This window comes from Girardinichthys multiradiatus, chromosome 21 (assembly GCF_021462225.1).
Source record: "Girardinichthys multiradiatus isolate DD_20200921_A chromosome 21, DD_fGirMul_XY1, whole genome shotgun sequence".
NCBI lineage: Eukaryota > Metazoa > Chordata > Actinopteri > Cyprinodontiformes > Goodeidae > Girardinichthys > Girardinichthys multiradiatus.
This window is the reverse complement of record NC_061813.1, coordinates 75,576-90,097: the sequence shown is the minus strand read 5'-3', so window position 1 is coordinate 90,097 and position 14,522 is coordinate 75,576. Positions and strand designations below refer to the sequence as shown.

General features: G+C 40.8%; 1 protein-coding gene across 1 annotated transcript in view; it reads right to left on the bottom strand.

Annotated features, from left to right (window-relative positions):
* cubn (cubilin (intrinsic factor-cobalamin receptor)) overlaps nt 1-14,522 on the bottom strand; it is a 214,064-nt gene that overhangs the window by 181,585 nt on the left and 17,957 nt on the right. Inside the window, exons 7-11 of the mRNA XM_047349911.1 lie at nt 6,337-6,463; nt 5,641-5,809; nt 3,668-3,799; nt 3,374-3,469; nt 3,001-3,125 (exon numbers count right to left, since the gene is read on the bottom strand). Of these exons, the coding sequence (XP_047205867.1) occupies nt 3,001-3,125; nt 3,374-3,469; nt 3,668-3,799; nt 5,641-5,809; nt 6,337-6,463 (649 nt within the window). The remainder of the gene's footprint in view (nt 1-3,000; nt 3,126-3,373; nt 3,470-3,667; nt 3,800-5,640; nt 5,810-6,336; nt 6,464-14,522) is intronic.

Genomic DNA, 14,522 nt, shown 5'->3' with positions numbered 1-14,522 from the left:
CTTGACCTTACTGCCGGTGTCCACCACCGGGTTCTGGGATTGCCACCGCAACAGGAACCGCTGACCTTACGGCCACAGCTATGGGCAGCAGCATCGACAATGCGGAGAACATGGTCCACTCGGACTCTATGTCTCCAACATCCCCCGAAATCTGGTCGAAGCTCTCCCGGAGGTGGGAGTTGATTACATCCCTGGCCGAGGGCTCCGCCAGACATTCCCAGCAAACTGTCACTATGCGCTTGGGCCTGCCAAGTCTGTCCGCCTTTCTCCTCCTCCAGTAGATCCAACTCACCACCAGGTGGTGATCAGTGGACAGCTCAGCCCCTCTCTTCAACCGAGTGTCCAAAACATGTGGCCGAAGGTCTGATGATACGACAACAAAGTCGATCATTGACCTCCTGCCTAGGGTGTCCTGGTGCCAAGTGCACTGATGGATACCCTTATCTTTGAACATGGTGTTCATTATGGACAATCTGTGACTAGAACAGAAGTCCAATAACAAAGCACCATTCGGATTCAGATCGGGGAGGCCATTCCTCCTGATCATGCCTCTCCAAGTGTCACTGTCGTTTCCCACGTGGGCATTGAAGTCCCCCAGCAGAATAATGGAGTCCCCAGGAGGGGCACTATCCAGCACCCCTGACAAGGATGCCAAGAAGGCCGGGTACTCCACACTACTACTCGGCCCGTAGGCCAAAACGGCAGTCAGAGACCTGTCCCCAACCTGAAGGCGCAGGGATGATCTCACTCACAGCAGCTGCAGCAGCCATAGCAGGAGACAGTCAGACAACAGATATCCAATGTCTAACACAGAACCTAGGTCAGAGTCTCCCCTTTCTGAATGTATTCAAAGTGTTGGAAGTTCGATGGTCTCCAGTGGTGTCCTGCCAAATCCCATTGCAATGGGCAACCACCAAGATGACCAAGTGCTGAACTCAGCATAAGTTAGTGGTCCAGGTGGATGGAGGGAGCAGCCCTCCAACTTGATCTGTACTCCCCTCCCTTCTGACTGTGTGTCGACCCCTAGGGGCCAGGAGAAGCACACATGGTTCTCAGGTGTCTCACTCCAACCTGACCCACCACCACACGCACGAGTTCACATATTGGAAAGCGCTCATTTGAATCATGAGAAAACTCTTTTCCTTCCCCAGAGTTTGCCCAGTTAGATTATGATCTTCCACCATTTCATGAACTCAACCAGCTTGACATTTCAGATGGACATGGTCCACCTTGCGAGTACTGTGAGTCCCTTGCTTAAGGCATAGAAGTTTTTGATCCAGGTTGTCATAAGTCAAATATTGATGCTTACCTGCTGAAGCTGAACATTGTCTTCTTGACAATAAGCTGAAGCTTATTTGGAAAACAATTGCTAAGAGTGTTCATGTGTTCATAAAATATCTTCCTCCAGATATTAATAGGTTATTCGGCTCTTTGTCAAGCTCTAAGAGAGGAGTATTCTGTTTACACAGATAAAGCCTCTGCCACTCTTGATGCCTTTGAAGTTTTCCAAAAAGAAAAGGAACCTCCCAGAGAATATTTCCACCACTTGAAGACTGCTTATTTTCAGGTGAGTTATGTTTCAGGTCTTGAAGAAAACCACACTGTTGGTCTTTATTTATTCACAACCTCCATGAAAGTGTGCTGTGTGATGTGACCATGCATTACATAATAGAGAACCTCTCTATGCAGGAGATGCGCTGGTATACTCAGCTTGTGTGGGAAACACGTGTCCATTCAGACAGAGCCAGAAAAGGCAAAGTTACAGTGTTGAACATCCAAAATGAGAACAGGGCCAATAAAAAGCACAAATTTAGTTCCCACGCGATGCAACAGAACCAGGAAGATGGGAACTGGCACCAGCAAAAACCAAAGCCACCAGATAAAGGACAAACACCTTTTCACAGTGCCACATTGAAGTGGAAATTTGGTGGTAAAGAGTGGAGCCACTCCAAATATGTTATCACAAAGAAGAGCTTGAGATAATCTGCAGGTGCGTTATCACTTAGGTAACGGCGTTCATAAAATACATGGCGAGCCGTTTCAGTCCAGAATCAATCCTGAAAAAGGTATCAAACCAAAGGTATGAAGATGGTAAATAATTTCCAACAACCTATATTCTGTTTTAGCTTTTCCTTTCTTATGGTTTTGGATGTTAGAAATTATTAAGGTTTTGAAGCAGTATTATGATGGTGTGAAAATTAAACGATTGATTTTGTTTTTACTTAAACTTTTAAACAGTTTATTAGTATAAGTCTCTGCCCAAACTTGTCTCATTTCTATCCAAACACTAACCTCTGAACCAAAAATAAACAATTAAACTCTGCCTTCCCACAGGAATCCAGTGACTCTTTTCATATGGCTGAGGACTGATGGGTAGCTCCATCAGTCCTCCAAAGAGTGTGTATCTCATCTCACTCTTCGGAACTAAAGGTGGGAAGTTGGGACCCCAGCTATGGTTACAAAATTAAAGGCCAGTAAGAACTTTTCTGGAACTTTCAAAACTCCATTAACATACTTTGAGCTCAGCCCAGGAAGAGACACCTTTCCCCCTCTGCTCGGCCTCATTGCGACTGTGGACAGTGGCTAATGGAGGGACCAGGGCACACGTCAGCTGGAAGCCTTGAAACTCGGGGGTGAGTAGGCTTCTCCTTTAAAGAATCCTTGGATTCAAAAGCGACTTCGATCACACGATCGAATGCAACAAAGTTAATTAATGTTTTTGCTGTTCGTGTATCCAGCATACATTCATTTCGCGGGATCAAGATGTGTGCATGAACTTAATTTGAGGATGACCCCAATGATTTTGTTTGCAACTACTTTTAATTTGTTTTTTAAAACCTGTCAAAGATTGGTGTACTAGGAGATAATATAACAATTCATTATTTAAAATTTAGATTAGAGCCTTGCTGATGTTAACATGCCTACATATAGACATGACAAGAGCACAGAATACATCTGCAACTCTGTCATACAAGACAGGATGCAGTTCTGCATTCTTACCGTACACTGTCCATTGACACAGGGGTTGTTGGTCTGACAGATGTTGCTTGTCTGTGTGCAACCAGTTGGACCATAACCATTGCCAGTGTACCCCTGTGGGCATGTACATGCAGGGAATGCTGAACCTGGTACATGTTTAAGAATAAAAGAGAAAATAACTTAAGGTCAGGTCAGCTTTTGCAGCCACTATTCTTAAAAATAACATGTACAAAAATCAGTTGATTTGGTCCATCATACTTTGGAGAGCATAATTGTATCTTAAACAAAATGGATGCTAAATACATTTTTAATAATTATATATTTAACTAATTTACCCATTCTTTATCCCATATGCTTGAGAAATATTGTTCCAGCTCACAGATGCTTGTTTTACCTGGGTTGGAGGAGCAAGTAGCTAAATGATGACATCCTCCGTTGTTGGAAGAGCAGACATTAGTTTGTGTGCATGTCCTTCCGTCCCCCTCATAGCCTGCAGAAATAAAAGATAAAACAACATCAAAAGGATAAAATTTTCTTTTTATTTTCAGCTTTATATAAGTACATTGGGGCATTCATACTAATAAATAATAGTTGTACTTGTCCTGTCTGTGGTTGCAATACAAATTTTATTGATCTGTAAATCAGTAGATCTACTATTGCTACAGCAATAACGTATGTTCAGTTATACCAGGAGGGCAAGGACCACAGTGGAATGAACCCATAGTATTCAGACAATGAACCACCGGAGTAGTAGAGCAGCCACCATTATTTGTCAAACATTCATCCACATCTTGACAGCTGTAGCCATTTCCTTGCCAACCTGAAATATACAATAAATGAAAGTGAGAATTTTACACACATTCTCTTCCAACTTTAAATAAAGTAACTGCATATTCATTTGGTCGGAAAGGTAGGGGAAACTTTGGAAAAGCGAACTGCATGCAAAGGAATTAGATGATGGATGGATGGATGGATGGATGGATGGATGGATGGATGGATAGATGGATGGATAGATAGATAGATTTTTTTTTATTATCTTGCTTTAATCAAACTGATACATTTCTGTATTAACAGTGCATCTCAGTTGAATTTCAACTGTAAAAATGGTGGACATGTAAGTTAGCCGGGCTTTGATCAACTGTCTGAAGCGAATTGTGTATGTGCCTACAGTTAAGCCCCAAATTATTTATACCTGTGGCAGTTAGGTTTCACATAATCTTTTAATTTTACAGTCATGTTTTAAGTCCTTCCAACCTCAAAACTCTTGAGTGCCTTACGAAAGATAGAATGTCAACTGTCAAAACATGCCACTAACAATTTTTCCATTGATTTTTGACATGCCATTTTAAAAAAATACAATTTAAGAACAAACATATGAGAAAAGCCTATCCCATTCCAGAACACCAACAGTAACCCCTTTTTAGTTCAGTGAAAATGACTTAAAACCTATCAGGGGTGTGAATAATTTTGGGCTTGACATTAGCTTTACATAGAAATTGTTATAGTAATAGTGTTGTGAATAAATGCATAAAATGACCATATTCATGGGTGGCATTAACATTTGGAAAACTTTCAAATGCACAGTGCTGTTTTAACATTGTAAACTCATACTAAGCACAGCTCTATGTCCCATCATTAAACTGTGCTCCATGTGGTATTGAACACTCACAAAACCTTTGGACGAAGTTCAGTTTTTTTTATGAAAAACAGTTGCAACAATTCCCACAAAGGCAAATCTTTGGAAATGTATATGTGCTTGTGGGGGCAGATATTTATCTTTGCCCCTACTGCTGTTTAAAACATAAGAATTTAAACTGAAGGCTCCTAATTTAATCAACAATTTGTACATTATGCAGAGCTGTTTCTTCACTTTATGTCTGCTGCAGGCAGGAAGTGAAACCAGCGCCAAATAAACAGCCAGTTAAATGTTTTTGGTCCCTTCTAACTTTGCTTTGTGACCATTACGCAGGGAGGTACAGCCAATATAGGTGCACAGATTTTGTCAGCTTGTTGATTGTTTCTGCTAATGTACTTAAACAGAAACAAGATTTTAAAAATAAGATGACAGAGATTAAATAGCACATGCTATGCAATCACAATATCCATATACTAATCAAAGCAGTAAAAGATGACATTTTTTGCATAAAAATTCATGAATCAACAGCAACTGCTTCAAGTTCACAGTGTAAATTTAAATGAAAATGTTTATGTTGCTCTTTGGATGTCATCCTTTGCTAAGCATTTTTGGTCCTATTTTTGTGTAAAACTACAATAAAATAGATGTAAACATCTAAAATATGGGTAAAATGGGGTTTTCTGTCATTAAATGGTAAATGGCCTGAACTGGTATAGCAAGTCTCCAGAGACCCCAAAGCGCTTTACACCACAATCAGTCATTTACCTATTCACACACTGACAGTGGTAAACTACAATGTAGCCACAGCTGCCCTGGGGCAGACTAACAGAAGTAAGGTTACTATACACAGGTATGGAAATAGAGTGAAGTGTCTTGCCCAAGGACATGACTTAGATGGACAGAGCGGGTGTTCAAACCGGCAACCCACCAGTTACAGGATGAACTCCTACCACCTAAACCACAGCTGCCTACATTACCCCAAGAAAAGGTTTACCAGGAAAAAAGACAACGGAGAAGAGTGTTACCAGCAGGACAAGCTCCACAGTAGAAAGAACCCTGAGTGTTGTAACAGGGAACAGGAGGGTTGGATGAACATGGCTTGGTGGGTAGGTTACACTCATCAACATCTGTTACACACGCTGGGTTTCCAGCTGGAGCTTCCCATCCACTTTCACAGATGCATTGGTATTTGGGCTGTTTATTGAAACAAATGGTCAAACTGAGACTGACTTTTAAGAAACTTCCCCATATTGCCAAAACATGCACATAAGAGAAAGTATAACCAATAGGCAAATTATTTTGTTCAAGCATGGAACTGTTATTTATTGTTTATTTGTATAAAAACAAAAAGTTATTATTCAACAAATATAATAAACCGAAACATCATATTCTGGTGTCATTTGGTCAGGATCCAGATGGGTTTTATTTATAGAAGACCTACTTAAATACAAAAACTACGAATACATTAGACATTAAAAACCAAACACTCAGAAATACATGGAAATGTTGTAGAACACAAAAAGTATTAAGCTTCAAAAAGCAGAGACGTGGTGGTCATTCATACTGCATACTGTAACTGGTATCTTTTAATATAGGCTAATGCGTTAACCTATATTATTTTGTTTATTTTAAATATTTGTGAAAATATCGTATATTTCCAACTTTAAAGTAGTGTATTGTGCATGTGGTTGACTAGGCCTTAGGTATTGAAGAATAGTTACCTGTCCGGATATCACCCGATCTGCGTCAATACATATGCCATGTACGCATAAGCCTTGTCCGCCATTCCTGCAGTCATCATAACGCACAGTGCAGAGATTCCCGGACCATTCTGGAGAACACTGGCAACTGTAACAAACAGCAATAACCAAAAATGGGTTAGGTAATCCAGCGTACCAGCATTATTTATTGTCCCTCAGTGGGGAAATTCAGGTGTACCATCAGCAGTGTGACAGGCAAGTGTAAGCATGCATAGTCACACAAAGGTAAAAAAACAAAAAGAGAACTAGATTGTAGAGTAAGGGCAATTTACAGCATGAGAAAAAAAACTGTAATGTTATTTAAAATATCATATCAAAGAAATGTGCAACTGAGTAGGATGATTTATATTTGTGCATCAAAAAACAACAGACTAGTTTACAAGAAATGAAAGAACTGTGCAAATACCAGAATGTAAACAATTACTGAGCTGTTGGGCTGATGGTTATTATGTCAAACAACTGCTGGGAGGAAAGATCTGTGATAATACTCCTTTATATACCTTGGACGTAGAAGTCTGAAGGACTGCTGAAGGAGCTGTTCAGTTCTGCAACAGCGTTATGCATGTGGTGGGAGACACTAAACAACAGTCATGTTATTTTTGCCATAGTTCTTCTGTCCCCCACCGCCTGCACTGAGTTGAGGTTGATAGGCTGTTTACATCACTTTCTTTGTAAATGCTAAAGCTAATGCACATCTCAATTGCATTTAGTAGGCTGTAAACAAAAAAAAATATCTGCTAAAAAGAAGACAGGCTCAAAACAAACAAAATAAATACAGGACTAGCTATCAGCTGCCTGGCAGCGCCGTTGTTCCTGCATTGTTCCTTTGCAGCAAAAAAGATTTAAATCTCTGAAATATGCTGTGTGCACAACTTTTAGCCAAGTTTTATTTTTGAGGATTCATTTTACTATCAAACAACCACAATGCTCTCAGTGAATGCAAATGTTTACATACCTCAGAAGGAAAATTTAAGAAAGTGAAAGTGGGTATGTAGCCTTCTGTAGAGGATACCAACGTGTGGAGAATTATTATGCAACTAAATGAGAAAAAATCCACTTCACATCAGTTTTATCCAAGAATAGTACATACTTTACAAATACACATCTTTGACATTTTAGAAATAACATTTTCAGTTCAGTTTATTTATATAGTGCCAATTTACTACACAAATTGTCTCAAGGCACTTGAAAACCAATTCAATCCAAGCATACAGACATATTCCAATTCAAGTACATACATTCTGAATTCATCATAGTTATCAAACTATCATGATTTACCATTTTTTGTTTTGTTTACTTTTCTTAACTAATTCTTCCTATATTCTTGTGTTCATGTGTTTGTTTACATTTTCTTATAGATCTGTTATCCCCTGGTTTTGTTAGTCTAGTTTTTGCCCAGATCCTCATGTCCCTGCTTTCCTCCTGCTCATTAGTTTAACCTCACACATTCCCTCAGCCTCCCTGCAGCCTGGTCCACACCTGTTACATGTTTCCTCTGATTACCTGCCTCCCTGTCTCATTGGTCCACACTCCACTTCCCTCAGTTTATAAGTTCCCGCTGGTTCCTCTTGTTAACTACCCTGTATCGTCCCGAGTTCTTCCTAGTGGTTTATTTTCTATTAGCCTTCTGGTCCTACCTCCAAACCCTCGACCATGACACAAACAATGGAGTGATGTTCAGTTTATTATTAAAATTGGTAAACAATAAATAAATAAAAAATTATTTTCACAAGTATCTAGTTTAAGTAGCATAGGACAAAATGGTAATATTTTGGTACAAAATGGGGTTTGAATTGGTGAAGTGGCAAACTGACCTGAAGCAAACCATGAAACTTCAAATGAATGTTGTTGAACTGCTACTAAACCCCCAGTATCGTCTGCTACTACACCTCCCAGCATGGACTGCAGTTAACAGGAAGTGAGTGTCGCAGCTCTGATGTCAAAGTGAGCTATATAAGAACACGTGAGGCTTTTTCTCCCACTGGAAACCGAGACGTGGTAACCACGCAACGCAGACGTGCGTCATTCTGGAGAAGAAACTCACACGTGGGTTTCCATTCATTCTCCTCACTGGCCAAAGTCATTCGAAGCTCAATGTTGGGGTCATCCATTTTGGTTTCACAGTTAAACATGCACAGCTCAACAGACATGGCAGCTCTGATGTCACCCGGGATTGTAAAACACACGGAAAATAAACTTTCGTTGCCATTTCCAACAGGTCTGGAGAGAGGAAAGGTCGCAGGCAAACCTTTTTTTTCTCCACATGGCCATTCCCGGAAGAGCTTGAAAGCTTGCTCAAAATCTTGATCAGTTGGTTTTCAGATTTTCTGAGGAAACTTTTGAACAAAGTTATTATTCTCTGCATTGTTATCGAGTTGGTTTTTATTTTTATTTTAATTCAGATATTTGACTATTTTGTCTTTTTCCCGTTTTGTGATAGTCATTAAACTATTATATTTAAAACAAACTGAAATTGTTTCAACCAACCACAAGAATGTGTGGAATTGTTTTGGAGTAATTTATTGTTTGTCCTCTGTCCCAGTGCAAGCGGTGTTATTTTCGCCTAGCAACCACTGTGTTTCAGAAGTAGACCCACATGCGCACTTGCGTACCACTAAATGAAGTTTCCGGTTGCCAGCTCATCAGCAGATTTTTCTTTAAAATGTAACAAAATAGCTTGAATTCCAACTATTTACTCTCACATTGAGTTTAACTGAGACATTTTGCAATGAACAGACAGACATTATGTTTAGTGGTTTCAAAGGCTGGCTGATGACAAGAGCCCCAGGCTCTGAGGAGATTGTTTTAGAATGCATATTGCTAGTTTTTCTGACCCAAAGTGCAGTCATGACTAGTTCTGAATAAGAGCTTTATAGAAGGCAGCTGCTCTCCCATCTTCCCAGTGTGGCATACCGCCTTCGAATGTTTTAGTGGTACGCTGTACCGGACCACACCAGCTTACTTTTACCATCATTTTAGAGTCACAGTGTTACATGTTGGACTAATAGGATGGAAGGGCTAGGTTAAAGAGGCATCCTCGTCACTGGGCCCTCTCCCTATGAGAGGCCTTACCCTTGACCCACCACTGGGGTCAGATTAGAGAAGGAACATAAGTATCCTTCTCGGTTGGAGGTCTGCTTATGTATGCGTGTTGTATTTACTGTTCTGGTTCGGTTTTGAATTGAACATTTTCTACGTGAGTTAATATATAAAGATCAGACTGAATTTATTAAAAGCAGGCAAACACAGGATGTTATCAGTCGTACTCTTCACATTATAGAAGAAATTAATTACCAACACCTGCCAGCAGCCCTGGTCAGTCTCGTCCCTGACCATCAGCACCGGTTCCCCCCAAGGCTGTGTTCTCTCTCCTCTGCTCTTCTCCCTGTACACCAACAGCTGCACCTCCAGTCACCAGTCTGTCAAGCTTCTGAAGTTTGCGGACGACACCACCCTGATCGGACTCATCTCTGATGGTGATGAGTCTGCGTACAGATGGGAGGTGGACCATCTGTTGGACTGGTGCAGCCAGAACAACCTTGAGCTCAACGCTCTAAAGACAGTGGAGATGGTTGTGAACTTCAGGCAGAACCCAGCACCACCTTCCCCCATCACCCTCTGTGACTCCACAATTGACACTGTGGAATCTTTCCGCTTCCTGGGAACCATCATCTCCCAGGATCTCAAGTGGGAGCCAAACATCAGCTCCCTCATCAAGAAAGCCCAGCAGAGGATGTTCTTCCTGCGGCAGCTGAAGAAATTCAACCTGCCAAAGACTATGATGGTGCACTTCTACACAGCCATCATTGAGTCCATCCTCACCTCCTCCATCACCATCTGGTACGCCGCTGCTACAGCCAAGGATAAGGGCAGGCTGCAGCGTGTCATTCGGTCTGCTGAGAAGGTGATTGGCTGCAGTCTACTGTCGCTCCAGGAACTGTACACCTCCAGGACCCTGAAGCGGGCAGGGAAGATTCTGGCTGATCCCTCCCACCCCGGTCACAGACTCTTTGAGACTCTCCCCTCTGGCAGGAGGCTGCGGTCCATCCGGACCAAAACCTCACGCCACAAGAACAGTTTTTTCCCATCTGCCACCAGCCTGGTTAACAAAGCCCGGAAACCACCCTGACACTGTCCCTTTCCCCCACACCCCCCCTTTTTTTGCTGACAGGACACTTGTAACTTGTAACTCTATGTGTTACATTAACGCTCAGCTTGGACTCCTGCTTTACTTGCACTGCTTTACTTGCACAATGATCACCTGCACTGTTGTATTGCTCTTGCATCTTATACTGCTCTATATTTACTCTCACTCACTTAAAACTGTGCACATATATTTATATTATATTGTAGATATGTTTATACTGTTTAATTTGTACTGTATTGCACCGACTACGCCAAAACAAATTCCTTGTATGTCCAAAAACGTACTTGGCAATAAAGCTTTTCTGATTCTGATTCTGATTCTGAAAAGGCGTTTGAAAGGATTAGCTGGCTTTTTCTATTTAGAGTATGAATGCAGCTGGGTTTTAATGACCAATTTGTAAAATGTATACAGGCTTTATATAGTAATCATTCAGTCAGTCAGTAATTTTCTATACCGCTTCTTCCATATTGGGTCGCGGGGAAACTTGTGCCTATCTCCAGCAGTCTACAGGCGGGAGGCGGGGTACACCCTGGACAGGTCGCCAGTCTATAGCAGTAGTAATCCTTCTGCAAGAATCAAAATCAATTGCCATCTGATAGTTTCAAGCTTGGTAGGAGTATGCGCCAGGGTTGTTGACTCAGTCCTTCTTTTTTTGCAATATTCATTGAGCCAGTGGCTCAAGCTATTAGACAGGACAAGAAAATGGAAGGAATAAATATTGATAAAATTGGACTGGACTTTTTGCTGATGATGTTATGGCATACCTACATATATAACTCTCCCCGAACATAGGAATATTTTGGATGATTGTGGCCAGATGATGGATTACTGTTAGGGTTTGAAAACCTTTGTATTGTTTATCACTCATATCTGCTCTAAGTGCTTTTCCCTCCTTACATGTCACAGAAAGGGAGATGGGGAGTGGAATGAGTTATGCTTTTATCAGCAACATCTAGGGACTGGTACCGAGTCCTCACTCCCTCTCTCTGTTTAAAATCAAGACACTAAACTCACCCTAACCATTCTGACAACCCCCCCCCCCCCCCCCCCCCCCCACACACACACACACACACCCTGAATGTTTGTTGAACTGTGTGTGAACCAGCATGTATAAATAAAGAGACAGGGGTGCCAACACTTAGTAGACTGCACTGCAGAGCTACCCTTGCAAGTAAAATTGACTGTATCGTTCTTGCGTCTGAGTTGACTAAATAATACCTAACATTAACTTGGTCCTTCGAAGCCGGATATTTTAAGAACTAAACTGATCTTATTTTTCTTTGCAGTGACTGGTGGATCTCCGGGAACAGCCTGACGTTGAGTTAAGCGCTGCCGCACAGCCGCACCTAGGCCTAGTGGCTGAAAGTTCCGGTGTTTGACATTCGCATCTGGCCGGTGGGTTATTGTCTTGCTCGACGCCGGGTGACTCTGGGGGGTCCGACAGAGTCACCTAGAAGTCAACTCCGAGGTGAGATAGCTTTAAAATACAATACATGAAATAAGAGTAAGCGCTATAGAAATGAAAGAAGAAAAGTACTTAAAAGTCGTTGGTAGTGTGTCGCCGGTAAGGACACTGCATTGGATAGGTTTTATTTTGCCGCAAAGAGATCAGAAACGACTAAGTAGTTCCGCCGTAAGGAAACTAGATAATTTGGTTGGTAACATTTCGCAAGAAGGAAATTAAATTTAATGTTGCATAATAAGGGAGCTCATAAACTAAGCTAGGTCGACCATACATATTGCTGAAGGGACATACATATGTCAAAATACTAACTGTGTGAGTTCTGCTGTGTGTGTTTGGAGGACTAAGCATTTTGGAACATCATAGCAAGATTCTGTTGGTCTTGTGTTTTCTTTTGCCCAGATTAAAAATACCTTTTATCTGGGACATTCATACTCTACAAATATATCTGGGTGAGAAGTTGCTCTGTATTATTATTATTTTTTTTTTTTTAACCATCATCTCCTAAAAATTGAAAGGAAAAGGTGGGGATGATTGTGTTAAATGTGCTTTAACTTGGGAAGATAAGTTTGGTTTTTCACAGAGTGGAAGTTTGAGTGTAAATAAGTTAAATAGTTTCAAGTAAAACAGTTGATGGATGGAGATCAGAAAAATAAAAAACATAAGAAAAAGATTAAAAAGCACAGAGTGCATTAATTAAAGTGTTAAAGAGTTAAAACTTTCCTGCAGGAAGTTTCATTTGTCTTAAATATTGTGATCAGTCGGAAAAGAAAGGAGTATAGGAGTATAGTGCATGTTATGGTGGACAACTGACTGACTGATAATATTTCTGTGTGCAAAATCTGAACCTGTATTAAACTTTTTCTTCTGCCTCTCTCACACACACATACATATATGTATGGGATTTGAGTTCAACATCTGCGTTTTTGAGTCTGGACTTTAGAAACCTGCCCTTCCCATGGCTACTCCACCAGAGATGCTTCTTCAGCACGGCCTGAAAGAGAGAGCCTGCCTGCCTGCCTGCTTGCTGCAAATCACAGTGTGAGTTTCCACCAGATTGAAACTCAGAAGAAGTCTGGCCCAAACCCACTGAGATGGACAACGATGCATGCGGTTTGCCAGAACCAGAAGAGCGATACACTGGATTTATATTGAAAGTACATCTTATGCGGGCAGAAGAGAAACAGGCCGGAGCAAAGTTCTTTCTCCCTCCTAGAGAAGTTAAAGCGGACAAAGAAGGAGTGAATGTCTCACCAACAGACCTGAAAGGCTTGGATTGTTTTTGGACTGATAGAGAACTGTGTGCAATGACAGTCTGACTCTGGAGCGATTTAGAAACTGATGGGGGTAACGTACAAACACACACACATTTGCATAAATATTTTCCTATTTTCTGCAACGGAGAACGGTTATTAACCGCTGCTCATGTGATACGCTGGCCTGACGTTGACAGATATAGCGGGTTAAAATATTATTTTAGGGTTAGAAAAGTATCTTCAAAAGGGTGATAACTTAGCTCATTTGATACTTTCCAGTTAATTCTTTTAGAGGAACAAGTTCTCTTTCATCGTGGAATATTCAGGGTCAATTATTATAGTTATTAAAAGTTATTAAAATGCAGAGAAAGTTACATCTCCAAAACTCAGCAGTAACCATGTGTTATTCTATGTTATTCTCAGGACAGATCTCATGAAGGAGCATTTTTAAAACCCAGCGCATGCGTAAAACCTGATGGGTTTCTCCTTCAGGTATAATTTTCTGTTGTCAGAGTTTGTATCCCATAAATCTAATGGGTAGAGACCTCATTAAAACAGGCTTAGTTCTACTGCAGATGGTCTTCATACAGTCTCTGACACAGTACTTACAGTTTGGTGCAGTTTTTGTCTGCAAGTGTTAACTGACGCTTATGGAAAGTACAAATTCATTGTTTTTCACAGCAGCTGCTCGGAAGAGGTTAAATCAATTTTTTTCCTTCCCTCTTCTGATTCATGCAGCGTGTTGATTTACACTGTACCTTATATCAGGTCCTGACAAAAACTATGAAAGGCTTTGTTCTGCAGGTTCTCTTTTTCTCCCTTTGGGGAGTGAAAGGAAACCTAATCAGTTCTGTGTTGCATAGGAATATTAAAACACTTGTTTTCTAAGATATCACCAGCTAAAACGTTTAAAACTTTTGAGAGTAATTGGTTTTGTTAAACACATTTTCCTTGGTAAAACAAACCTTTAAAATGAGAATGGGAAAAATTGGGTTATTTTTGAAGGTAAGAAAGAATCTGATTGGACAGTGGTACCACACAAACAAATTAAAACAGATCTAAGCCAATGATGGGTTCCAGTCATTTGGTGGCTTTGAAATGCAATAATACACAACATTTCTACTCTGGGGAACACAGATTGGGGTTGAAGAGTTTTGTTTTGGAACCAAGGTTAGTATTTTTATAATGAAATAAAGATAAGTAAAATCCTTCATTTTAGGAAAAGAAAAGAAATAAAAGTCCTCTCAACACTAAAGAGGATGGCCGGCTCAAACTCCAGTCT